This window comes from Alligator mississippiensis, chromosome 4 (assembly GCF_030867095.1).
Source record: "Alligator mississippiensis isolate rAllMis1 chromosome 4, rAllMis1, whole genome shotgun sequence".
Taxonomy (NCBI): domain Eukaryota; kingdom Metazoa; phylum Chordata; order Crocodylia; family Alligatoridae; genus Alligator; species Alligator mississippiensis.
The window spans coordinates 238,444,507-238,472,236 of record NC_081827.1 but is presented as its reverse complement, the minus strand read 5'-3'; the positions used below and the strand labels follow the sequence as shown (position 1 = coordinate 238,472,236).

General features: G+C 40.4%; 1 protein-coding gene across 1 annotated transcript in view; it reads left to right on the top strand.

Annotated features, from left to right (window-relative positions):
- MGAT5 (alpha-1,6-mannosylglycoprotein 6-beta-N-acetylglucosaminyltransferase) overlaps positions 1-27,163 on the top strand; it is a 215,649-nt gene extending 188,486 nt beyond the window's left edge. Inside the window, exons 13-17 of the mRNA XM_006258100.4 lie at positions 1,648-1,794; positions 7,448-7,564; positions 12,140-12,214; positions 13,892-14,049; positions 19,054-27,163. Coding sequence (XP_006258162.1) covers positions 1,648-1,794; positions 7,448-7,564; positions 12,140-12,214; positions 13,892-14,049; positions 19,054-19,252 — 696 coding nt within the window. The 3' untranslated portion in view covers positions 19,253-27,163. The remainder of the gene's footprint in view (positions 1-1,647; positions 1,795-7,447; positions 7,565-12,139; positions 12,215-13,891; positions 14,050-19,053) is intronic.
- The last annotated feature ends 567 nt before the right edge of the window (positions 27,164-27,730 follow it).

Below are 27,730 nucleotides of genomic sequence, written 5' to 3'. Positions count from 1 at the left end.
TGTACCCCCTTGTTCTCCCAAATGAGAACCCAGGGCTGCAGCCCCTGCTGACCTCCTTAGTTATGCTACCAGCCTTGAGTCTAAAAAGCCTGGGAACCACCAGTCTAGTTGTTGAGAATTTCTCCAATTCTACTTTTTTCCACAGTCGCTTCTTATAACAAACAAGATTGCTTCAGTACTTAATTTTTACTAAATACTTAAAGAAGAATTTCTTGCAGTGACATTGCAGGTTTTGAGGGGAAATATTGTTTTTAATCCAGATACCTCATTTTCACTTTTATTGCACACGAACTAAATATTTTCATATTTGGTGAGGGAGGGTTCTCTTTAGAACCAGTCAGCTCAAAATGTTATTCTACTGATGCCAGGCATGTGTACGCCTGTATACATTAGGGCTGATTATACAGATTTCTGTATTGGCTGTAACTTTACTTTAATTGTTTTTGCATGTAACCTGAACTAAGCTGTTGAAAGGAACTGTCACCACTTTAATTTTTTTCATATGAGTTTATTTTTCCTTGCAATATGGTTTCTTTATGGAAAGTACTTCAGTTTACTAAATGGAAGCTGTCATGTTCTGACTGCATAATCCCAATAGCTATGAAGCTTAGTCCTTTTTTTTTTTGTAACTAAACAGAAGCTGAGCCCATGGCATGTGTGAAACCATTCAGCAGTGTTGGTTGGCAATTTCTTGCACCTATTGTAGGTCAGACCACTTTACCTAGCTCATTGTACACTCGCCTTCAATTAACTAAAGTAAGAGAATCCTGCATTTAATTCAGTTTTCTCAGTTGTGAAGGCCAGGAAAGAAATTGAATTTTAAATAAACATTGTACAATCTTCCATTTTTTATTAAAAACTTAAGTATTTTCCAGTTGGATTTCCTCCTGCAGAAGACCTCTCTTTATCAGAATAGCCATGCTGTAAAATTGTCAATAAAAGTAGGTTTTCCCCTTCAGTTTACATTAGATTGTCAACTTGTTACTGTAGGACCCTTGCTGACTAGTTTGTGTCTTCAACTGATGTTTGCTGCCATCTGTCGTTTTGAATCAGAAAGATCATGCAGTTTGCCAATGTAAAAGTACTCAGGCCAAAACTAGTCAGTTGAAGAGAGGGGGAGGAGAATAATAAAGTAGCATAGCTCTTTAGTGATGTAACTGTTGTAAAACCTGTACCTACTAGTCTACCAGAGAGCCCCACCAGTTCCATTTGAACGGTAACCAAACCACCAAATTACTTTTTCCCAAAACATAACAGAAAGGGGCTGTTGTTCTATCAGTTTCATGAAAAACCATCTGTTTAATTTAGAGTGAACTTCCATCATTCTAACTCCAACACGTAACAGAAAAATCATTGTTGGATTTGTTTTACAGGACGTTCCATTTCTCTTTTTTCCAGAGGAGAGTGAGCAAGCAGTCAAATCCTTAGCAACATTCAGCATGAAGCTAATGTGATAATTTTTAATAAAGCTTTGTTGGATGATAGACGGTTACCTCATTCTTTTCAAAACTATCCTCTGGTGTATTTTGTAGCCTAGTAATTTTTTTTGAAGAAAAATTGTGTTCGCTTATATCAGATTATCATGATGAATTTTTGATTGTCTTCCAAAGAAAAAATAACAAGGAGTGTATGTTTTCTATTCCACAGTTATTTGTCGGCCTTGGATTCCCATATGAAGGGCCTGCTCCTCTAGAGGCTATTGCTAATGGATGTGCTTTTCTGAATCTAAAATTTAACCCACCCAAAAGCAGCAAAAACACAGAATTTTTCAAAGGCAAGCCAACACTTCGAGAGGTAAGTATGTGAACACCAAGTGTTCTGACGTGACAAAGGATTGGGGTTTAAACATGTCTACTGCAGAGAGTTTTGTTCTGTAGCTGCTCTCTGAGGATCATAAAGAAATTTATTTTTAGTACAAATTGATTTTTTTATCCTATATTTAAAAAGTCAAACTAAGATCCATAGTTTACTGTTTGCCTAACATGAAAGTAGTCAGAATACATACAGGCTTTTTTTCTGAGTACAAGACTGTGCTTGTGTTGTACAAGTAAATTATTGCTAATGCGTAGCTACACATCTACATATAGGTGCATTCTATTGTTTTCCTTTTGTCAGATCATATGTTGAAATTTCGCTTCAAGATCTGACATTCTGCCTAACAGCACAGGATATTGTTTTTCCGTATCACTATACATTTTATTCCCTTGAAATAATGAGCAACAATATGCAATAAGTATACTGCCATTCATATAAGTTAAATGAAAGTTATACTGTATTTGCAGATAAGTTCTGCTAAAAGTTGTCCTTAACTCTCCTGTTGGTAATAACAACGAACTGTGTGTTTATTTGAAGATAAATGTGTGCAGAGTCCCAAACCAGATTTGGAAGAGAACAGGAAGGGGAAAACCGCAAGTTTCCAAACCAGCCAGGATATTTTGGAAAGTAGAAAGTTAAACAAACTGGCTGCTATGAAAGAATATACTGAAAAATAGTGTTCATCCTTGCTAGGAGTTTAAAAGTAGCACATTTATATAAGAATAAAGTTAGGCCTGTAGCACACTGTATTTCCCCCTAAGTTTGACGTTAATTAATGTTCTTGCTTGTGATCCTGAATTGCTGCTGAAAAAGTGCTTTATAATACTAATCAACTGCAGATTATTTTTTTATGTAAAAAATAATTCCTATGCAAACATGTAAATAAGCACAACTTTGTATTGCAGTGTTGGTCTGCTTGAAGGATGGGATAGCTTATGTATTGCGTGGTGGCAACTGGTTATTTAGCAAGGCACCTGTATCATTTTAATAAAAGAACATAGGTTGCTGTGTTTAAAGGGTTTGTAAATGAGGTTTTGTGCACCTTTTATCAGCCTGCTCTGTGAATAAAATTTGTACCGTCCAAACTCAGTCATCACCTTCTTACAGTTTGACTTTTTTACTCTTTTCTTTGTGAATAATTAAAAGAACAATAAGAACTTATGAGTCAGCCTAAACCTTCTTCCTAGGTTTGGTTTTTTGGCTTTGCTCAAGACTGTTCTGAACCTGTTTTGATTTGCTATCTCTTCCAGCTGCTCTTTTATTCATGTACTGCAACCAGTAAACCATCAGAAGCCACTTAACCTTTCCCTGTCAGAATTACAACTTTTTGAAACATTTAGTACTTTTAGCGAAACACTGCCATTCTCGGCCTTTATATAATGTTAGGATGAGTGGTACCATTTTGATGTGTCTTTGAGTTTTTTGAAACCCAAATAGTTAAAATGTTTGTTTGTTTGTTTGTTTGTTTGTTTGTCCTGGAACAAACTGTGTTCTGAAATTTTCACAGGTGTAAAATTTCAGGTTTTTAACAAGCTCTATTGTAGACAACAGAAGTGTCCCATGGATGACTAAAATCTTAAGCTTTGGCCAGTGACCGTATCTCATGATCAGGCTGGCAATCTTAAAATGTTAACAGAGCACTGTAACATCCTCTAGTCTGAGAAATGTCATTTTTCAATTCTTCAAAACTAGATTGGCTTAATGGTGCCTCTTGGGCAGATGCAGAAGACTAGTGATCTCCAGCATAACTCGAATTCATAATCCAGTGAAGGGTGGGAAAAATACCAGTGAGGCTAAAGTGTTAGACTTCAGAAGGGTCAATTTTAGTAAACTTAGAAGGCTAGTTAGTGAGGTGGCTGAACTCAAGAGCATCGAGCTTATGGAGGTCCAGGGGAGCTGGCGGTTTCTCAAGGGAGTGATCCTTTGGGCACAAAAGGAGAATATTCCATTACTCAGGAAAGAGGGCAAGGGGACAAAAAAGACCCCTTGGCTGAACAGGGAACTCCAGAAAAGACTGGGGTTAAAGAAAGAGATTTATAGGCAGTGGAAGCAGGGGGCAGCCACCAAGGAGGAATATACCTCCGTGGCGTGCTATTGCAGGGAATCAGTTAGGCAGGCCAAGGCAGGACTGAAGCTTAGGCTGGGTACAACGATGAAGGACAATAAAAAATCCTTCTACAGATACATAGCAAGCAAAAGGAAGGCACAGAGTATCATAGGGCCCCTGCAGGACGAATCGGGACAGTTGGTGGCCGACACAGGGGAAAAAGGTAGAGCTCTTCAGTGAGTTCTTTGCTTCAGTATTCCTAAGTACTGGCCAAGACAATTCCCCCAATTTGAACATAGATAGATGTCCGGGAGGCACTAGACCGCCAGTGGTTAGTGCTGACTTAGTTAAGGAGCACTTGGGGGGGCTGGATGGGTACAAGTCAGAAGGCCTGGATGACCTCCATCCACGGGTGCTGAAGGAATTGGCCAGTGTCATAGCAGAGCTACTGGCACGGCTGTTTGAGCACTCATGGTGCTCTGGCCAGGTCCCTGAGGACTGGAAAAGGGCCAACGTCATGTCCATTTTTAAGAAGGGGAGAAGGGATGAGCCGGGTAACTTTAGGCCAGTCAGTCTTACCTCTATCCTTGGGAAGACACTGGAAAAAATCATTAAAGAGCGCATTTGTGAAGGCCCAGCAGGGGAATTGATGCTGAAAGGAAACCAGCATAGGTTCATCACAGGTAGATCCTGCCTGACAAACCTAATAGCCTTTTACAACCAGGTAACACACTGCCTTGACACAGGAGCTGAGGCAGATGTCATCTACCTGGACTTTAAGAAGGCCTTTGATACAATTTCACCTCCTATTCTAATAAGGAAGCTAGCAAGCTGTGGGATGGATGCTTACGCAGTCAGGTGGGTGGCAAACTGGCTTAGAGACTGCACTCAGAGAGTGGTGCTGGATGGGTCATTTTCAATCTGGAAGGAGGTGGGCAGTGGTATTCCGCAGGGTTCGGTCCTTGGACTGGTGTTATTTAATATCTTCATCGGTGATTTGGACTAGGGTGTGGAGAGCACCCTGTCCAAGTTCGCAGATGACCCCAAGTTATGGGGCAAAGTTAACACACTGGAGGGCAGGGAATGGATACAGGCCGATCTGGACAGGTTGGAGCAATGGGCAGAATGAAACAGGATGCAATTCAACAAAGACAAATGTAAGGTACTCCACCTAGAGAGGAGGAATCCCCTGCACACCTATAGGTTGGGGGATGACCTCCTCAGCAGCTCAGCGGCTGAGAGGGATCTTGGAGTCATAGTTGACTCCAAGATGAACATGAGCCGGCAGTGTAACGAAGCCATCAACAAAGCCAATCACACCTTATCGTACATTAGTGGATGCACGACCAACAGATCAAGGGAGGTGATGCTCCCCCTCTATGCAGCACTGGCCAGGCCGCAGGTGGAGTACTTTGTCCAGTTCTGGGTGCCGCACTTCAAGAGGGATGCAGAGAATCTGGAGAGGGTCCAGAGGAGGGCCAATCGTATGATTAGTGGCCTCCATGCAAGACCCTACAAGGGGAGGTTGAGGGATCTGGATCTCTTCAGCCTTCACAAGAGACATCTGAGGGGAGACCTTGTAGCAGCCTATAAGTTTATCAAAGGAGGACAACAGAGAATTGGACATGCGCTATTTGTCAGGGCACCCCTAGGAGTAACTAGGAATAATGGGTACAGACTAATGGAGAGTAGATTCAGGTTAGACATTAGGAAGAAATTTTTCACAGTAAGGGTGGCGAGAATCTGAAACGGGCTGCCAAGAGAGGTGGTACTATCACCTAACTTGGAGGTCTTTAAGACGAGGCTAGATAGGCACCTAGCTGGGGTCGTCTAACCTCAGTCCTATTCCTGCCTGGGACAGGGTGTCGGACATGATGATCCTTTGGGGTCCCTTCCGACTCTACAGTCTATGAATCTATGAACTCCTGAAGCTTTCTGAAGTTCAGTAATTTTCCTTGCCTACGCTCTCAGAAGATTGGGGAATAAAGTGCATATACTTATTTCTTAAGTGCTTTCACTATGCTCAGTGCCCTATAGTGGATTTATAAAAGAGTGCATACTGCTTCATTAAGTAAGACACCCGTGCTCTAGAAAAAGAGAATCTTGATACTCCGATTGTTTTTTTGAAATAGTGTAATTGTTAAGGATAAAGTTAATGTCATAAAACTGAGTTCAGTGTGAATATGTAAGTGTTATGGGGGGATTGGGTTTACAGGAGAAAATCAGAAGATGGTGCACTAGGATATAGCCAGTCAGAGAAAGCACGTCTCCCTCAAATCTTCCAAGTAAATGATAACAAAGCTTCAGTTCTCCAATGGGTTTTGCATGGATTCCTCTTGGCCCTGTGCAGGCAGAGGTGTCAGCCTACATAGAGCTCATCAGATGATTGACCTTGGTGTGTGGGTTGAGCTGCCCATGATTAGCACATTCCTGTGCCCAGAAATAGGGAGCGCCAGGTAAATATTTTTGTGGAAAATGGTCTGCTTGTATTTCCTGGCTTTTTTTTTTGGTTCCAGCCAGGAAAAAACAGGTATAATGGGTACTAGATTCAAGAGGAAAGGTTTCTAAGTAAATGCAGATTGGTTGCTTTACTCAGTAAAAGAAGCAAAAGAGTGCATGAAGCAGTATGAGTGTAAATACATGCTCGCAGTTTTGTATGCTTGTTGTTTTTCCCACTTCCTTTCAGTGCTGTTGTGCCAACTGTAGCCTGGTCAAATGCATTCACCTTTATTCCTCCTGGGTTGGTTTAACTGATGATTTTTTTTCACCTATTATAAATATTTTCTAGCAAAGCAATGAACAAAATGTCACTTAACTTTTAAAGGCATGCTGGAGGTGACATCTAGTATCTTGCTGTCAGGAGAGCGTCACAGTTCATCCTGGGTGATAGAAGTAATGTATTATTGTGCTATACTCATAGGAATTTAGAAGCTTTGGGCACAGATGTTTGGATATGGGGAACTACTGGTAGGATGTAGAACATTCTTCTTCTATCCTAGACTAAAAAGTTAGAATTGAGGGCTATTGGATTTGTGCAAAAAAATGTCTGATAGCTTAATTCCTAAACTATGCAGGTCCAAAAACATAAATGCAGTGAGGACGAATTTTCTTTGTTATCAATCTGAGCATAGAGAATCAGAATCAAACATGGAAAAAGTCATAATCATAATTTTTGTGAGAAAATGTTGGACAAGAGGGTTTGGATGGAAAGATAATGACCTTTCAGCCTGGGTGGATAGGATGACCTAGTAGAGATATCTGACGCAGAGATAACATGAAGGGCTGTGGGTAGTAAGGAAGATGTTAGCTGTTCTCAAGCAAGTGGATGATACCAGGCAGAGAGAAGGGTATAGAGAAAAAGCAGAAGTACATGAGAGAGAGAGAGTAGGGAAGCTTCTACTTCTGTTGCCTGTGCTGACCTATTGTCCGGGCAAGTTAGAGGACTTCGGTCTCCATAATTATCAGCCCAGAACATTTAACAAGTCCTGGTTTCACCCAAAACTGTTAAAAAGAGATGTACAGAAAATCTGAAATATGGATATTTTTCATTTGACTTATTCTGATATTGACTTTTTTCTTTTTCAGTTGACCTCTCAGCATCCCTATGCTGAAGTTTACATTGGGAAACCACATGTTTGGACTGTGGACATCAGTGATCTGTCTGAGGTGGAGAAGGCAGTTAAAGCAATTCTGAATCAAAAGGTTAAAATACATTCTCTCAGTTAATAATGAGCACATGAAGGTGATTAGGTATTGCAGAGCAAAGAGCCTCCTGAAGTTAGCTTAACTAAAACATAGTGTTGCATTCTGGAAGGCTCTTGGGATTTTTATGTCCTGCCCATGACTTTGGGATTGGAGGAGCAAGCTAGATTCTGCAGTTGTTTTCATGTGTACATTGTTATTCACGTAAGTAAAAGTCATGCCCATGTGTAGGCTGGAGGCCTTGGTGTGCAATTCTCAGAGGTCGTGTCTACACAAGATGCTACTGCGCAGTAGCAACAAGCTACTCTCTGGCTGCTACTCTCAGGCCACATCTGCATGTGCGGCAAACTGCTCACTTGTTACTGTGCAATCACGTAGTACTTGCATAACCAAGTACTAAATGACTGCACAGTAACTAGCATTACCACACAGTAGTGTCCCCACATGGTTTTTTCTGATGCTGCTGTGCAGTTACGACAAACTACTGCTCAGTATCTTGTTATTACTATGCGGTAGCATCGCATTATGCAAGTACTAAATGACTGTGCATTAACAACTGCGCAGTCTGCCGCTCGTATAGATGCAGCCAGAGTTCAAGTGAGAGGAATTCAGTCCTTGCAAGTGTTCAAGCATTTTCAAGCAAGTTGCCCTGTTGATAAGGGAGATTCACAGGTTGTCCAGAGATGCATTTTAATTTACCCATTAAGTAGCTATGGCAACAAGGCTGTGAAGATACTTGTCCATTTACAATATGGGCTTTTAATGAAAAGATTATAAAAACAGTATTCAGAATCTAATCTGAAAGTGTTTTCAAATAACCATTCAGTCATTAGCCATTAGTTTTTTCTTTGTGCTTTTTAAATTGGGAAATTAAACAAGATTACAACACTTCTGAGATACAGTAAGATCTAAGCCCAAATTCATCTCTGTCACTTTTCTATAAACTCTTAATTTCTCTCATTTAATAACTCCTTAAAGATCATCACTTAGTGATTTTTAGAATTCCCCCCTGAGGGAGTAAAAATCCGTTTCAACTGACAAATGCACGAGGCGATGATTTGTTAGTGACTCCATTTGCATTTAGGGGCTTACAACTAGAAGGGAATTCCCAGCTCATCAGGTTCAGTCTCCTGCTGTTACCCACGTTGTATCAAGCTCCATCTCTAAAAGAGTTGGGGGTTTTGCCTCTGTTTCTTCCATACGAAGGCTGTTCCAGAGACTTATTGCTCTGTTGTATTTTCTCACAAACAGCACACATCTTATTTTCCCCAATATCAGACCCCCAAGACTGGCAAAACATAGGCTGCGAAAGCAAGGAAGCTGATTTTCTGACCAGCATAGAAGCATCCTTTTTTGATTCCTGCTGCCATCTCTATACTTGTTTCAGTTTGAATTCAGCTTCTTTTTTCATGGTTGAGCAGAACTGTACACAGTATCGCTGAGGACATCTCACCAGGGCCTCACACAGTGTCACTAATACTTACCAGTTTCAACAGAAACACCTGGATGCATTGGTGGGGATCTCATTTGCCTTTTTCACAGTGCATCTCATTGGCAACACATGGTCATTCTGTGATCAGCAGGGATCCTGGCTTTCTGTGTTTAAAAGTGGCAAATTCTTTGATTTTAAGGGGAACAAATCCCAAATTCTCTGATTTAAAATACCCCAAATTCATAATTTTCTGCTATTAAAATGAAACACCACTACTTACATAGATATCAGTTGAACACAATGTTTTATTGAGATATTTACAATTTTAAAGCAATTTGGAAGCCTACCAGTGCCTTGAATTTGTTTTTTGTGACCTGGAAAATCAGAGCTCCCCCGTTCCCCTTCGCTCACCTGGATGCAGGTCCATCTGCAACTGTCTGTCGTCCCCACCCGCTGAACAACCCTGATATGCCGCTGCTCCGCTCCTGCCCATGCCACTGCCCATCACTCCCAAGCCATAGCCCCACCAGCCCTGCTGGTACCCTCACTCCCAACCCACAGTCACCCACCCTGCCCCTCACTCCCCACTCACAGCTCCATGGCCCTGCCAGTGCCCCTTCAGTCCCAACCCCAGGCCCCAGCCTCCCCATGCCCCTCTTGCCCAAGCCACAGCCCCCCAGCCTCTCACTCCCAACCTGCCCCCCCTGCCCTGCCAGAGGGGGCCCCCCAGCTGCCCCCCAACACCAGCAGGCACCTGCTCTCCCTCACACCCATTTCTTCCACGCATGCGCGCGCGCACACATATGCCCAACAGTTCCCAAGACTTAGCCCTCCAACCCTCGCCCCCCATAGTCTTACCTGCATCCAGCTGCCAAGGCTGTACCCACTACGTTGCCTGGTTGCCAGCCTGCAAGGGAAACTTGTTGTTTCCTGCAGTTTTCTCCTTTAAAATAGGAAGTCTGTGTTTTTCTCCTTCAAATGAGGAAATCTGTGTTTTTCCACAGCAAATGGAAGACCTGGATCCCTGGTGATCAGCTACTACATTGAGGTCCCTCTCTACCTCAGCCACTTCCAACCAATAAGCATTCAGTTGTAGCAGAAAATTTCTGTTATTAATCCCTGTGAATGACCTTGTATTCTGTACTGTTGAATTTTATCCACTCCTATCACATGAGCCTTCCAGGTCTTCTGGTTCTTTCTGTAAGCTGTCCCAGTCCTTCCTACATTAATAAACTGCCTTTCAACTTTTATTTTATCAGCAGGCTCTTAATTCACCAATTCTCCTTTCAACAGTACTTGTTAGTCTCCTTCTGAATCAGCTCCTCACCTGCCTTACAATTTTGATTTCCATCTTCTCCAGCCTAATTAATAGTTTTCTACATAGTACAGTACCAAATGTTTTACTGATACAGCTTTACTGATCCAGACTGATATCTAAAGTATTTCCATGATTTGAAAAACCTTGTCAAAGAAGTCTACCTTGGGCAAACACCTATTGCATTTTATCGTTTCTATCAAAATCTGTTCCAGTGTTTTGCCTGGTAGGGAGGCCAGGTTAACAGGCCTGTAGTTGACTAGATCCCCTTTTTCCCCCTCCTCTGCAATATAGTCAATACATTGCTGTTCTCCATCATTTATCATCACTTTCAAATTGATAGATTTATTAAAAATCCTTGATATCAGGCCTCCAATTCGGTATGCCAGCTCTTTCAGAATTCTGGGAGGAAGATTATTCGGCGTCCACAGCTTGAGTACATTGCACTCTTGACTCTTGTTTCCACTTTTGTTTCCATTTCCATACCCTTGTTTCCAGTTCCCATCTTACTTCTGCTTCCTTGCTGAACAGTATCACCCTTATTGAGAACCAAGGCAAAGTAGCCACTTGATTTTTTTTGTCTATACCTTGACTTGTAATGCCCACCCTGTCCTTGCTTCACAGTGGCCCTAATTCTCTCCTTGTTCCCTTCTTTATATTAACTTAAGAACATTTGGCTGTTTCTTTCAATATCTTCTCGTGTTCTCACTTAGTTTAACTTCTGGTAATTCTCATTTTCTCTCAGTGCTTTCTGACCACTAAGATGTAATTTTTTTAGGGGATCAAGCCTTTTTTCCATTCCTTGTAGGTTCCTTGCTTAGTCCTGCTATTCTCCTTAAGGAAATTATTCATCCAGCTAGTTATTCATTCCCTTTCTATCATTAATTTTCCTCATCCCTTGGGATGTAGACACCAAGAACATTAGCATTTTTGACTTGAGGAAACTAAGCTTTCTCTGCATTCATGTTCCTGATTGCCTCAGTCCAGCTGAGGAATCTGAAAAAGATCTGAAATACCATCACCCCTTGTGGGTTCAGTGACTATTTAATGAAAAAATCTGTTAGCCATCCCATCCAGGAATAACTGAGCCTTACCTGTAGCATTTGTTCTCCAACTTTGTATCTTGGAAGCTAAAGTCTCTTACAAGGATATCATTTTAAATAGTATTGATTTCTAATAACATTAAAGATATCTCTATCCAGATCCAACCTTGGAAAAACCTTCCAGGACTAAATGAGTAGAACCTCATTTGCCATCTGTCCCCAAGATGATTTTGATGCACACAGATGAGTTGTTGTTGTTGTCCCTCTTTATTTTTTAACAGGTTATCTCACAACCGTAACATGCAGTTCTACCCTACTGCTGTTTCCCTTTATTTCTCTCTTACCTGAACAGCTTATATCATTCAGCATCTGTGTTCAAGTCATGATCGTTATTCCCCAATGGTTTTGTTATCCCTATAACATTCTTTGTCATGTTCTTCACCAATAATTCATCTTTATTTTTCTCATTTTCTTTGCCCGGTCCTTAGTATTACCATATAAACATTTCACTTGCTTTGTGGCCCCACATCCTTAGCCAAATCAGGCACAGTACTTGACTGTTAGTCTCATCAATATTAGCATTTTCTTTGCCTTCTGTTTTTGCTGCAGTTTATTTGCCATTTATCCTATCTATCTGGTTTTCCTCCTCCTCTATACTAAAAATGATGTGGAGGTTACAGAAGACTATTCTAGACACTTCCTTAATTTAGTATGCCGTTTAATAACTAGCACAGTTTTAGTGAGTAATAAAGTTCTACCCTAAGCTAACTGCAGTGTTTTTACAGATCGAACCTTATTTGCCCTATGAATTTACATGCGAGGGGATGCTACAGAGGATGAATGCATTCATTGAGAAACAGGTATGGTCTCTATTGATTCAATAACCTTCTCTTTTGTTCATGGTCCTCCTGTGATAAAGGACACCTTAGTTTTATTGTTGTTCTGTTTTAAAGAACTTCTGAAAATGCATCGTTTAGCCCCCAGTATACAGGTATGGACTTTCCTGCCCCTCAACATACATAGAATCCCAGTGGTATTAGTAGGCTATCATGTGACTGACCTTTCCTGTTAAGGTCACTATACTGGTTTTCCCCTCCTTTGTTCAGGCTTCTGATGGTCAACATAGGTCCTCTGATTTCTGTTCTGATTTTTCAGTGTTGGCGACACTACCTCACAGCATTGGATGCGCCAACTACCTGTTTTGTTTATTTCTTTCTGCCTTTAAAATATAAATAATGTCGTTACAATGTTTTACTTAATGCAGCATAACTATCTCTGACCTTTTACGTTAAACTCCTCCCTATTAAATTTTCTGGGTCATTTAATTCTCCTACACGAGCCAACTGTAACTGGCAGCTTTCATCAACACAGGAAAATGTGGCTCATTACACAAGAAGTAGTGTGATCTGAGGCATGGGTGCCCATAGGCTCTCAAGGAAGGGAGGCCCTAACTTTATTAAGCACTACTATAAAAACAATGCATAATAATATAATTAATTATGTTTGGACTTTACCATCAGATAAGGCTGCCATTTTACTGCTACCAGAATAATGGAGTATTGCTATTATTTATGTATTTGCTCAGCATTAACATAGTGCCCAGTATTACTGACAAGGCGGAGAATAAAAGTGCAGATCCCATGCTGAGGAAACTTCAGTGTAGAAGATGGAAACAGACAGGGATCAGATAAAAGCAAGATGTAAACCTCAGAGTATAGATTAGATTAAGTGGTAAACTGGGTTGATTGACTTTCAGTGGGGCATGGGTGTGGCAAAAGAAGAGTGTGTTTAGGAAGTTCATAAGAAGGGCTCCAGGAGCACCAGCACAGAGAGGCTGCTCCAGCCATGTGATACAGTAAGGAAGAAAGCAAGACCTGGGGTAATAGAAGAAGGGGACAAAGAGGCAGGAAAGTGCAAAGAGCAAATGGGATGTCATACGGAACAAGAACAAGATTAATAACCTAAACTGTAGATGTCCCACAAACTACCTTATTTCATTCACAGTTAAAGCATTCAAAGGATTATTGTTGTGTTTCCATAGGAAGATGCCAAACAACACTAGTAATTTTGTGTTGGCAGAACAATGGGATTTTTCCTTTAAGGTGCCACATTTAACAGGCTGAAATTTCTGTGGGTGTCTAAAGTTTTTTTTATATAATAGGGAAAAATCAGAAAATCCAGTGAATCAAATGTGAAAAGTCAAAGGGAAATAAAAGCTGGTTGTTTCTAATTTGAAAAGAAATTACCCTGTATAAAAGGGGGTGTCAGTTTGTACCTTCCTTTGATGTATCTGCTAATGGCTACTGTCAAATGTGTTTGATCTGGTGATCCCATGTGATAGTTCCTATTTAAAACTCATCTTCTTCTTATCCTATCAGTTTGAGTCAGTTAAGCTGGTATAGCCGCAAAAGGAAGTTGGGGCTTCTTAAAAACTGCACTTTAGATTAACTTTGTTTTTTTTAATAACAGCAATGTTACAAGGTGTGGTAAAGTTTATTCAACTGGATTCTGAATAATAAAATATTCTGTTGCCACAGGATTTCTGTCACGGACAGGTAATGTGGCCCCCACTAAGTGCACTTCAGGTAAAAATTGCTGAATCTGGAAAATCATGCAAACAAGTTTGTCAAGAAAACCAGCTCATCTGTGAGCCTTCCTTCTTCCAGCACCTTAACAAGGACAAGGCGCTGCTAAAGTAAGTATTAAGAAGCGTGGAAATACCAATATATTAAATACAATGAGTGGAGGAAGAGGAAAACAACCTACTGCTAACAGAGGTTTAAAGTTGGATAGTCAAGTATTCAAATCCTGAAGTGCAAAGTTCAGGTTGAAAAGCTAGACCTTACATTTGAGACTATGCACATACCTTAAAATGCTCTCTTTGTTTTACATTTGTCAATGAACAGGAATATAACTTATTTAAATTCACCAGCAGTACATCATTTACCAAATTATTCCCCCAGTATTTTTCAAACTGTATTTCCTTAGATTTCAGTGAGATCTGGTAACGAAGTCTTTTTCATCTTTCTGACTACAGGCAGTTTTGGTACACTTTATGCACAAAAATGTTTATTTTGAATTTATGCAGAAGTGTGTGTATGCACAACTCAGCACACTAAATAAATAAATCCACCAGCAGAAGCTGGGAGTGAGAAATAATAGTTGCTAAACTAAGCATGGAAAATCACAAGGATTTTATTCAGGAATGTTGAACAATTGTAAAAGGAAGTTGGAACAGAGCTGAGCATTAGGGCTAAGTGCAGATGGTTAAAAAGCCCCAGGCTGAATAGATTCAATCTTCACAGGTTAGTTTTAAGCTGCGTAGAATTAACCGATAAGTGAACAGACATTCACTTCTGATTCTAGAAATGCAGCTACATGCCTGTAGTGGCCCAGGCCCAAAGCTGGGGGTCGCTAGAACACACCCCCTGTTTGGCTGGAGCAGATAGCTTGGGCCAAGGCTAGCACACCCTCTTTGCGAAGGGGGCTTGCGAGGGAGGTGCAAAGCATCTTGGGATACTGGGGGACTGAGAGTTGACTTGAATTTGGAGGGAATCTGGACGGAAGTTCCATAAATTGATTAACCTAAATCAGTTAGCTCTGATGCTACATCCATCCAGTTTTATCTTAAACTGGTTTTGGCCACTTTGAAAGCGGTTTTTGTGCACTGAACTTCTGTTCCGAATCCCCTTCCTAACTTGGCACCCAGGGCTCATGCCCTTCTTGCCCACCCCTGGTTACACTACTACAGCTTGAAGTGGTGGGGAGTAGAGGAAGCTGCTAAATGCTGAGCTTTCTTCCACCCTGCCCTTGCTTTACAGCTTGAGGTTTGTTCAATTCAGGGAGCACAGTTGTCTGGATTATAATCACCCAGAGTAAGTTTGCAAAACCTGGTATCCCTCCTCACTTACTCCTTTTAACATTGAATTTCCTTGGATTGGGGTGACCCCCAAAGCTAATCTTCATGTTGGTTGTGGGGGGGAGAAGATAGAGGAGCACGAGGGATTCTGGAATCAACATTTTTGCAATAAAATAATCCATACACGTAATCTACTTTGCATTAGTTGTTCATGCAGTTTTCATTGAAAGCAGTCTGTATAAAAGTTTGCTTATCTTTGCATTTTCTTCATCTCTCTCTGACTCTAGATTAATTCTGATGCTTGCTTATTCACTGACAAATAACAATTACCAATTTTGCAAGCCCTTTGTCAGTAACATCCTAGGTATGCAGGCTCCCCTAGTCCTTGTACTTTAGAGAGTTAGGAGCAATTTGGAATGCTTACCAGCTATGCATTAGGTATTGTCTGCTTGCAAGTTTCTTTCAATGATGATTTTATAACAGATGATCAAATGATTCAAAAGCTGCACGGTAACAGATGTCTCTAGGGAGTTTGCTGGCTGGGTTTGCAAATCCCCATTTCCTAGTAAATTTACTACAAAGCCCTTTTTTTTTTTTTTATGGATGTGACAAATCTTGTAGCTGCAGTTTCCTAGTGAAAACCAAAAGAAACCCATACATGTGGAAACCCTTTTAGCCTGTGGCTTTCGGTCAGTCGTCTGACGCTTACTAGTTCTTAAAGTGCCTAGACAAAACTGGGGGGGAAAATTGTTAAATTTTGAAAACTAGGGGTTCTTCCTGACCGACTAAAAGCTTACATTTACTCACCATGTTAGTTTAGGTACCACAGTTATTTCTTGGTCTCAGAGAGACCCACAGTTACCAGATAGTGGCCTGGGAGATAACAATTGATTTGTTTAATGTCCCTAAGTTTTGTGGCCATAAAATGGTTAACTTTTTCTGTTTTTTTTCAATATCTTTTATATGCACCCCTGAATGTAGTTCCTTTTTCCCGATTCATACACTGCTTGTGTGGCATGAAATAAGAGTTCAAATTTGTTATATTTTTCTCATGGTTAAGAGAAACAAGGAAACACCCTCTATACAAAACTGACCTTCTTCAAGAACTTCAGGTTGTATCGGTTATAAAGAGGCCAGCAGCTAGTATACATTAGCCAAAAAGCAACCTTCCAGGAACGCTGCTTGCAATGCTTTTGAAATTTCCAAAGACTAGGAAAGATCAGAATATTTGTAACAAGACTCAAAGGGCGCCTAAGCCCTATGCACATGCAATGAGGCTGGTCCAACGCGCTGTAATTACAGCATATTGGAGCAGACTCTGTTAATAGTTTGCTGGAGCATGGTAATTTTTCAATTCAAAATTTACAAATGTTGAATTACTGCCACGTTCCAGCAGACTGCAGCGTCATGTGTATCAGCATCCCCATGCTGAAAAATAGTGGTGGGGACAGCTTAACTAAAGCTCATTTGGCAAAATTTAGTTAAAGCGCCCCTGCTGTCATTTTTCACCACAGGCATACTGATACACATGACCCTCCAGGCATTGGTGACACGCAGGGGGTGCACATGGGTGCATGTGCACCCCCTGGAAGTGCCAGCCGCGAAACCAGAAATGCCGGCGGAAATGTACTTCCGGTTTTGCTGCCGGATTGGTGATCAGCCTCCAGACTTGGGAGGCACCAACTGCCCATGACTCTGGGTGCTTTAATTAGAGTGGCTCTTGGAGCTACTCTAATTAAAGTGCCCCACCCCCCACCCTCCCAGCACATGTATAAACACCCAAAGGTTTACTTCTGGGTCACTGGTTTGAACAAGACTTTAGGTAAAGAATCGTAATTCCTGTTCTTGTATAGAGTTAATTCTGCATAATAGTCCTATTACTGTATTTACCCAGCTGCAGTTGGTCTCTGCTGTGTTTAAATGAACAGAAACACTCCCCCACAAATGTTTTTTTCTGCAATGAGGTTCAGTATTTTAAAAGGAGAAAAGAATATGATGCATAGGTGCCTGTCCTAATTTTTATTCTATTAAGGCCTGACCCAAAGACCAGTGAGGCAAAAAGAGTCTTTCTGTTGATTTCAACTGACTTTGGCTTCAGGTTCCTAATGATTTCATCTTACTAGGATTTCTAGATATTTTAGGATGATTTCATTTGACTTTGGGGGATGAGTGAGAAACAGTATTTTTTGTTTTTCTCTTTCTCATATTTATCTTCAATAAACAGAAAAATAAAGCTAAAAAAGGCTGCACTGCCCTCTAGAGAGTGTCCTGTACTTAAAACACTGACAGGCAGAAATAACTGCTGCTTGTTAGGATGCCAGGAGTGTACAATTCTAAACCTATTTGAATTATTCACCATAACGGTTTTGCCTGTTTTGGAGTTTAGAATAGCATGCATCAAAGACACTGAAAGCATTTTATGAATAACATAATTTGAGTACAAAGATGTAGAGTACACAAGAAAAATGGGTTCTACACAGAATGAATTGGAGGTTGATATATACACTGAGAAATGGGGAAATGGGGAGGCAGCATTCGAGAGTCTGTTGAGAAGGATTATTGGACTAAATGTTTTTAATCTGTACTACAGGATCTGAACATTATTTTGCTGAGTTTCTGGTTCTCTGTTTTTATGTGACTTTTCCATTCTTAGCACTTTACTGAATTAAGCACCACCTACATATTGCCCAGTGTATATTGGCAAAGAAATTGAAATTTCATAATCTTACCCATTTGATTGAAATAAAAAGGTAATAGAGTATATCACAAAATAAAACTACTCTGCTTCCTCCAGGCTGTGGACGCGATTCGAATTTTTTTTTGTCGTCTGGGGTCTTTGTCTTAACTTTGTATTAAGAGTGCTGCCAGACTTTTACTGCCAGAAATAGAAGGTTTTTATAGTGTTAGTCGATAACAGGAAATCCTATCCAGTTCCCAGCAGCAACAGGAGGCTTCCTTTTCCTTGGACCATAGGGAAGTACAATTACAAATATTTTCTTTCTCACTGACTGTGGCTAAAAGCAGTCACTGTGGGCACAAACAAAAGTGACATTTTTTGCATGATCTGGCCCTTGAAAGCACTCTGCAGCCATGGCATTAAGCACGTGTATGGCTGCAGAGTGCTTTTAAAATAGCCAATCGCATGAAAAATTAACCCTCATTAAATCAGGTACTAAATGAAGGTGCTCTAAATTAAAGCACCTTAGGGAACTTCTGTATAGTTCCTTGCGAGGGTTGAGTGTCATACTCTTGGTGTGCCAGAGGGAGCAAGGAGAGTTCAAGGAGTCTCAGCGGGCTGCCTGTCTGCCTCCATGTGGGCAGGGGCGAGGGTGGTAATTGAGCCAGCGATCAAAGCTGGGGAGCCCTTGCTGGTTCCCCCGCAGGGGGAGGGTCCCTGGTGCCTGCTGGCCCTGGCTCTTGGGGTGCAAAACCACCCAGAGTCCTGCCACCTGCACTGGCAGCTGGCCAGGGGCTTCTGAAGCCCTGACCAGCTTACAAAGTAGGCAGTAGCACCCCCTGCTGCTTGGCCTTTGTCAGTGCATGGAGGCACTGAGCCCCCATGTGCAGGAGTGGCACATATGTTAGGTTTCCATGATGCCATAACTTTGAGCACTCTGTAAAGTGCAAATAATGACAGTGCGATCAAGGTGCCCTTTATAACCTCTATAAGCACCATGTGTGATCTGTAGTTTCCTGCTTTTTATTTGGCCATGTTTAGGATACCCAGTCGAATTCAGGGAATTTTGGTATTAGGACTGGGCAAAGATTTAAAAAAAAAAAGTCAAAATTATGATACTGACAATGGTCTTGTTTTTTTCTTTTCTTTTTTTCTTCATGTAGGTATAACCTTGAATGTCATACTGTTGAATCGGCAAATGATATCGTTGTCCCCTCTTTTGATGAAAGAAGGAAACACTGCGTTTTTCAAGGAGATCTTTTGCTGTTCAGCTGTGCAGGGTCCCATCCAAACCACAAAAGAATCTGTCCTTGCAGAGACTACATAAAGGGACAGGTTGCACTTTGTAAAGACTGCCTATAGCAGCAGCAGCACACCTTGTTTTTCCTTGGGGACAAGCAAGTGGTTTTTGAGAGAACTACTTACACTTCCTGCACTTTTGTTCAGTTGTCTAGCAGTAGGCAGAGCTCCCGCTGCAGCACAGAGTTATCTGCAAGGAGAGAGGGGTCATAATGAACAGCAAACTGGGGTTTATTTTATTTTTTCTAAGCAAACACTTTCAAAATCCTTTCATCTACTCAACGAGAAGAGAAAGGAAGTTCTATGCTTTGTAATGATTTAAAGATGATTGCAAAGAACAATTTGTAGGAAATCCCCAGCCCCATCAAACATTGTTGTTGGTTTTGAGTGAAATGAGTGTTTCCTTTTTTTAAAATGAGTTAGAACATCCCTTCATCGTTTGCTAAGAACCCAAACATCATTCCAGTAGAAAGTTGAAAAAAGTATGCTGGGGGGTGGGTAGGACTTAATTTATTAAAGGTGCACTGTTTTGGGTGCTGCTTCAGCTTCAATGCCTACAAAATGGTGCATTTCTCAAGAACTTGGAACCACAAGGATCCCAAGTAACAAGAGAGATAACTGTCTGCTCCCAGTTCTTTTTTAATCTTTGCATACTACAGGATATTGTCTGCATCACAGCTACTGTACTAGAGCAGTCTAAACAGAGAGCACCGTGAAGAGGAGGATTGGTGGCTGCCAGTTTGTGGCGCATCCTGGTAACTTGATAACTGACTTTGGTTGTGGCGTTCTTTGGTGCTGAACCGCCACTGACATATACTGCCATTTAAAAATGGACCCATTGTCACAGTTTACTGGTCCCATTTAGAGAACGATCCTTGAAATTTGTTCGTGCTTCTGTTGTAGTCTGCCTATTAGAAATACTGTGTGAAGCAAAAAGTATTCAGCATCATTTGAGCAATATTATTGTTAGACCCTCAGTTTGCTATACCTTAAAATAGTTAAAACATTACTGAAAGACATAGAACGGTCAACTAAACTAACTATAATTATTGTATGATAGAAATGTAAAATGTCTTCATAACTAGTTAGGTTTTTAAAGAGAAAGATGTTTGAACAGCAATTGAGAGAGAGAGAAATGACTGCTAAGAAAAAAACATTGATCTCTTTTCTTGATTCTTTGTAATTTTTTAATAGGCAGGCCAGTGATATATTTACAAGCTGCATTTCATTATCAAAAGTTTGGATCCAAATTCAAACTTTGCTTGTTTAGAGCAGTGAGCTAAATCTTTTAAAAAAATAAAATGCCTTTTTTTTTAAGAGTAAACTTTTTGCAGCACAAGCTGACATGTTTGAAAGCACTCTCCATGGCTGGGAAAAGAGACATTAAATTAATGGGAAATGAATGCTGATTCGGTCTGCAGTGAGCAAGTAGGATTTGAAAACAATCATAGTTTGTAGGTTTAAAACTTGGATATACTCCGACCATAACTGAAAACCTCAGTTTGATATCTTAATGCTTTTTTGTGAAGATTTATCAAGCATTGCCCAGTACTTCCACTAATGAAAACATAGGCACTTTAAATTTTCTTTCCTAGACTATATCAGGTTCACTCATTCTTTTGTATTTGGCATTCATTATGTGTGTATGAGTATTGATACGTCTCTTGACCTACCAAAGACCCAAAAAGGGAAATGCTATTGAAACTGTCAGACAAATTATCGTGGCAAGCCTACAAAAAATTAGAAATGCAGTTTCCCATTTAAATGTAATCATCTAATTATTCCAAGTGCTTTTATATTTCATAATTCAACACTCTTAATTCCATTATATCATTATACAGATAGTGTGGATTAGACAGAAATTGGATCCTAAATTATTTTTCACTACCCAGAAAAGCAATATGAAATGTGTATGCACAGAAGGGTGCATCAGTGACTTCTTTGGGATCATCCCTTGTTGTGAACATCCCTTAGTTTATTTACCAGCAGGCCCGTTCTTTTCCAGAAAGAAAAAACTAATAGACTTATCCAGGATCATTCTTGTTGGCACTCCCTCAGCATGAACACTACTTGCGATGGCTGTCTTAGGACTAGAATCTGAAAAGCTTCCAAAAATTCATTTTAATTGTTTAAAAAGTTCCCCACGTGAAAGGTAGCAACAGGAGTTGTCTTTCCTGATGCTTCCTCAGGCTTTTCAGTTACAGTGTAGTAAGTTAGAATGGGACGTGACATTGGTACTTTGACAGCAAAGGTGGTGGGGGACGCATATGTATGTATTAATGCAAAACACTCTTGTTTACTGTTATGTAACAATTAGAAACCATTTGCTGTAAATAAACATTCCCTTGGGTTCTGCCAGGTTAAGAAACGTAGGGCAGATTGTCACTTATTTTACCTCTAAAATTTAAAGACACCTAATATTTTTGCTAGTCTGTTGCAATTTCCACTGCACTATATTGTCCAATAATGTAGCATGGTGTGTGCAGCCTCTACCACAGCAGAAGAGTCTGTGATCTCTGTACTTTCATGCAATCCATCTTTGTATTTCTGCTGACTCAAGTTACTGGATATTGGTAAATGAAAAAGCCAAACCAAAACCTGTCCATCCAGTAACAGGAATCAGTATGAATTGAACATGATGAATAATCACTAGGACCAGATCATAGTTCTACTGATAACACTGAGAGTTTTGTTATTAACTTCCCTTTATCTTTCAAGAGCTTTATTTTATTATTATTATTACTCCTCAGACATGCAAGTGATGAGCTTTCTGGTCAGGAGTAAGTCCTCTTACAGTGTGCAGCTTCTGTTTAATTTTCCATAAGAGAAAATCTATGGGATCATGGCAAGCATGTCCTTTCCTTCTACCAATAGATAACCTTTGTGATAAAGTTGTGCTTTGCTCTATAGGCGTATTGGAAACCATTGTTTCCACAACATTTAATTCAATACTGATGCAGTGAATAAGATACTTTTTTTAAGTGTGTTGTTTGTCTTTAAATGTATAAGCAAATGGGTTCTAGTATAAAATAATATCATTCCTCAAGTGGCCAGGCAAACCAACAAGGGATTATTTTACAAATTATAAAGAGTTTAGTAAATTAAAACAAATTTGTATCACAACTTAAATGAAAATGGGCAACTCTACTGCCTAATCCCCATAAACCAAACAGATTTTCTGGGTTTATATAATATAGAATAATTGTATAATCCAAACATTGCACTTGCATGAGGACTTTTGGATTATCTGTTGTTATTACACAGGTGAAACTGCATTGATCTATGGGTTTCACCTTCTGACACTACAGTTTGCAGCTTCCTTATTCAGAATTCAGGTTTTGCAACACTTGGTTTGAATATAATGAGTGATAATTGATGGAAATCAGAGGTATCAACACTTAAGTATATAAACATAAACATATCTGCCATAAATCAAAAACATTTTGGGATTGAAAATCCTGTATTTTTATACGTAACCTGACTTTTCAAAAATCTTGTTCCTACAAGATTAGGAAACTTAAGAAAACCATTTACGTAATTTATTAAAATTAACATAAAAGGCTTGCCTTCGAAAGGTAAAGTTGGTAAATACACACTGTTTAAAAATGCCAATAAAAACCTCATTTTTTTCATATATGCAAGTTGATTTGCACATGTATAAATAGATACGCTTTTTTGCTTTCATTTTTTTCCTTTAATTTTCTTTGTGGTTGCTGGTCTTTGATTCTTTTTTGTAATTTATAGTTGTAACTGCGTATTGCTTAATATTTGCTCCACAGATTTTTAATGTTTATGTGCCTTTATTTAACTCTGTTGGATGGATGTTTGGCATGTTGGCACTGTCTGAACAAGTATAATGGAACACTCATTTTAGGGTAAAATATACCGTGTTGCTGCATAAATACTATGGGAGGCTCTTTGAGATGTATAAAGAAAACAGTGCTGCAACCTTGTCACTTTTGCAAATGACCATTTCTGTAAAAGGAATATTCCTTGCTGAAACTGTTGGTTTGATGGGAGTACTCCTAGGTGAATGCAGTAGCTAGATAAAGTCCCTTTGTTTAATGACCATCAGGTAAGAGGAGGAGACAGTGGTGAGCAGGAAATCTCTACTGAAATTGCCAAATGTATTGTTGAGGAAATTGGAAACGTGCATTAACACATGGGAGGTTCTCAGGTATTTAGATACACCCGGGAGGTGCTCAGTCAGAAGTAGCATGATACTAGGAACACCATGAGGCCTATTCTAGCTCCACTTCTGACGGTGCATCTGGCTCAGTCATTTATTGCCTGATTTTTTCAGTTACTGAGCAATTGCAGCCTCCATTGACTTAACCAAAGCCCAGCTTGTTCACTTGTGTGTCTTCACCTGTACCAAGAATGTCAAATACATGGCCCACAAGCTGGGTTGGGCCTGCAGAGCCACTCTGTTCAGCCCTGCAAACTGTCAGCGTGGTTAAGGGGGATGGCCTGTCACAAAATCCAGGGCCTAAACGCCGAAGTGGACGTGATGATTGGCTGCAGGAGAATGAGCAAAGGCTGATGGTCCCAGTTGCCTCCCGGCCACTTCACCCACCCACATTGCTGCGGTCCTTGTTCCCTGGCCTCTGGCTTGTGCCACATGCCCAGGGCTGGAGCTAGAGTCACTGCCACAGTACAGGGCATGTAGATCCGGCTCTGACTCCAGCATCGGGTATGTGACAAGGGCTGAAGCCGCTGCTGCTTGCTCCAAGTCAGAGCTGGAGCTGCCGCTGTCTTGTGTTGCGGGTCAAAGCTGGAACCTTCATCACTTTACAGCTTCCTTGTGCCCTGGTCTGGATCAGGCCTGCAAGGAGATGTGCAGTCCAGATCTGACCTAGGGCACCAGGTGAGTTTTGACACACCTGCCCTGTACAATGGGCTCCTGATTCCATCTCTAATTTTCTTCCTTGACCTGCTGGTATGAGTACTAGTTTATAGTCCACTTTGAGAATATAGGGCATGGCAGCTGACCTGCTAGTGGTCTCCCTTCTTTTAATGGACTGACTGACCTAAATTATAGGCATTATAAATTTACACCTGGGGGATTAACAGATACAACCTGAAAGTGTGTTTTCACCTATGTCTAGCTCAGATTGCATTATTTTTGGGCCACATTCATGTCCCTCAAAGTCAATGTCATGTATTTTTAAGGAATCTGAATCAGACCCTTTATAGTCTGATCAGCATCATTAACTTCATGACTGGCCTCAGTGGCATTTTGATCCCACTTTTATTCAGACTAAGCAAGCAGCTGTTTGCTTTTAATGGGTTGGAGACCAGATGTGATTAAAGATTCATATTCCTTTTTAGATAAAGGATGAACACTATGAACCTGGCTACACCTGCTGATTTAAGGCATATTAAGGACGTGCGTTTACACGTGTGTGACCTTAATGTGCCTTGAAAAACAGTGATTTTAGGATATTGGTGCCTAAATTTGATACCTGCAAAAGCAGGTATCAAATTTAGGCACAAGTAGCTAAAGCACATTAATGCATGTGTAGAGGCGTTAAGGCACATTAACGCTGTGTATGGACTGACTTGGGACTAACTTTAGACACAAACCTAAATCACCTTAATGCACATTAAATTTAGGCATGCCTAAATGCATGTGTAGACATACTTTATAAGTCACTTTTATCAATGACAGGCTGTCTTCTGCACATATCAGTCTCTGCCAGTTCTGCATGGCTGTCTGCTAGCAGTTATCTTACTGCAATGATATGTTGTTTGTTTAAACGTTTATAATTGTTTAAAGCTATTTAAGTTTTTTTTGGCAATCTGTCTGAGTGTGTATATTTTGGTTTGTAAAAAAGAATATCAGATAATAGGTTCTTGCTATAGCCTTCAGTGAAAGAGAGGTGTGCTGCTGTAGTTAGCTTAATTCAGATGTCCTGGTACAGCACTGGTTGCTGCTCTGTGACATTGGCCAAGAGCTGTTATGCTTTCAACTCTTAATTGGTTGATCCTTTTTGCTTCTGGTTCCCCTTTGTTCCTATTTTCCTATTGAGGGATCAAAAACCCAGAGAACGTGGTGAGAATTTTTTGGCCTCAGCCTGTTTGGCAACAGGTCACTGCGACCTGGGAAGGCTCTGGAAGCCTTTAAACTAACTTACTGCTGTAAAACCAACTTTAAAATGTACTGATTTTTATCTCTGTTGCTTACAGACTTTTAGCAGATTCAGAGGGGTTTTTTTTTTAAAAACCTTAAATGTAATATTGAATAGCATAAGAATATATAAACTCGCTAGAGGAAATACATATCACAGTGGCTGAATCCAGCATTGAGTTATCAGTCCTATCCTTGCTTATAAAGATAAATGTCCTGACACACTTCACCCAGCAAGAAACTCTCATTTATAAATCACTTGTTTTAACTCCTTTGTAATTAATACATTTAAAAATACAAACCACCTTCCTCAGGTCTTAGGAAGAAACAGATACCCAAAAAGCTTGTGCCCAAAAGCTTGTCTCACTTTTCTCCCACATATACAGTTGGTCAGATAAAAGATATCTCGAACGAACCTTTGCCCCTTAAACATTTCCCAGACCATCACTGCTATAGCAAAACCATAACCCTGTGACCGCTAGAAATGTGAGTAACACTTCAGTTGGGCTCAGAAGACTTACTGCAGCCATTCATGAACTCTCTCTTCATTTGATTGGTGCAGCTGTCAGGTGTCACATCCCCAAATTTACTCTCCATTTAAGTCGCACGCAGTAGTGACTAACCTCTGTTTTCTGAACACACGAGTGTTTAAAAATATCCTTTTACTGAAAACTGTCATATCCTTTCCTTTGCTATCTATTTCTACAGGTGGTCCGGACTGATCCTGCATGCCCAATTCCATTAAACCGAGTTATGCCTGTGAGTGAAAGCCCCTCACGTGCAGTGCTTACAGGATCACATGATTATGTTCTAGCGGTAGTGTTATGGACCCTGTGCTCTTTCCATTTGACATTAATGGCAACATGACTGATTTCTCTGAAAGGAGGATTACGCACAGCATGGGCCCAGATCTGCTGTAACCAACTCCTGACTAGCTATGCATCAGGGCCTTAATCTTGAAGAGTATTGAAGTGTTCTAGCCTGACTCAGCAAAACATTTGAGCACAGTCTTGATTTTAAGTATATGACTAGTCCTGCTGACTGCATGCGTTGGGGCTGCTCAGATGCAAAACGTTAAGCCCAGTCTGCTGGATCAAGCAAGGTCAGCATGCTAAATAAGGCTCTTGAGAGATCAAACCCCAGGTGAGCAGAAAATCAGCAGGCCCAAATTCAGTCCAGCTTCCTCTCCGTTAACTTCAGCATGGTTACAGCAGTAATTTTCTGCATTAATTATCAACTTTGTTAATTGCTGATAAAACAAAAAACCTTAAACATGGTTACTGCTATCTTTGTTTTTTTCCCTGTAAGATACAGTGAGGGAAAAAGGAAATACAGTAATGTCTGAACGGTAAAGGGCAGACCTGCCATGGGTGGAAATGTTACCTTCAGGGTTCTGAGGTGTTAAAGGAAATGGCAATGAAAAGTGTAAGTTTAAGATACAAACTGTAGAATTTGGTTCTGGACAGATTTTAGGGGCCTAATTCTTCCATCTTTGCAGATAAACCTTAAAGTCAGTGGAAGACTTGCATGGAGAAGGAAACTTCAGGGTCAGGCTCATACCAGTGTGTTTTATTCTGATCTGCTCTTTCGAGGTGTATTTCTTTGCTGTTCTAAATGGCTGTGTTCCACTATATGAAGTTCAAGCAGTTTGATTCTGGAGGACAGACCGCAGTGCTCAGTATCATATTGTCAAGTGACTGAGGTTCAATAGGAGGGGATTCTTTAAAAACACAAAAGTAAATGTCTGTATTTTAATGGCATAGAGCAAATGCTTTGTTTTCACTGTTGTAGAGAAAACTAGGGAGAACTTTATTTTTCAATAAACTTTTATTGTGTGATTTGGATTGGTGATTTTGTTTGTGTTTGTATTTAAATAGGAATTCCATCAGTTGCTGTTTTGGGAGGACTCGTTGCAACAGCATGACTTCCCCCACTGTAGTCTGCCGGCTGGCCTCCTTTGAATTAGTCCCTCTCTCTCCAGACAGGAATGAGCCGCAGCAAACACTATTATATCTAAACAGGTCCTGGTAGATGGAAAATTAATTACTCAGGTTGGTGGTCATTTGGATGCAGAGGTAGAAAATCCGAATATTATGAGTTAACACAAAACAAGCTAATCATACCAATTGAAAAGATCTTCTTTCAATTGCCACTTCAGTAGTGAGTGCTCAGTTCTTGAAGGGCTGCCAGAACACAAGTGTGGCAACCCAGTTAGTGTCAATAAGTGAGGTATTTGCTGACACAAAGCAAGTGCTTCTGAAAGAGGGTTTGCGGTGTCTTGCATAAAATAGCAGGGGTTTTTTCTGAAGGGGAAGAAAGATGTATGTGAACTCCAGGGGCTCAGTTGTTCTTACATATTGTTAATGCTGTATTTTCTCTTCTGGTAACCAGTTAAATGAGAAACTGAGTTT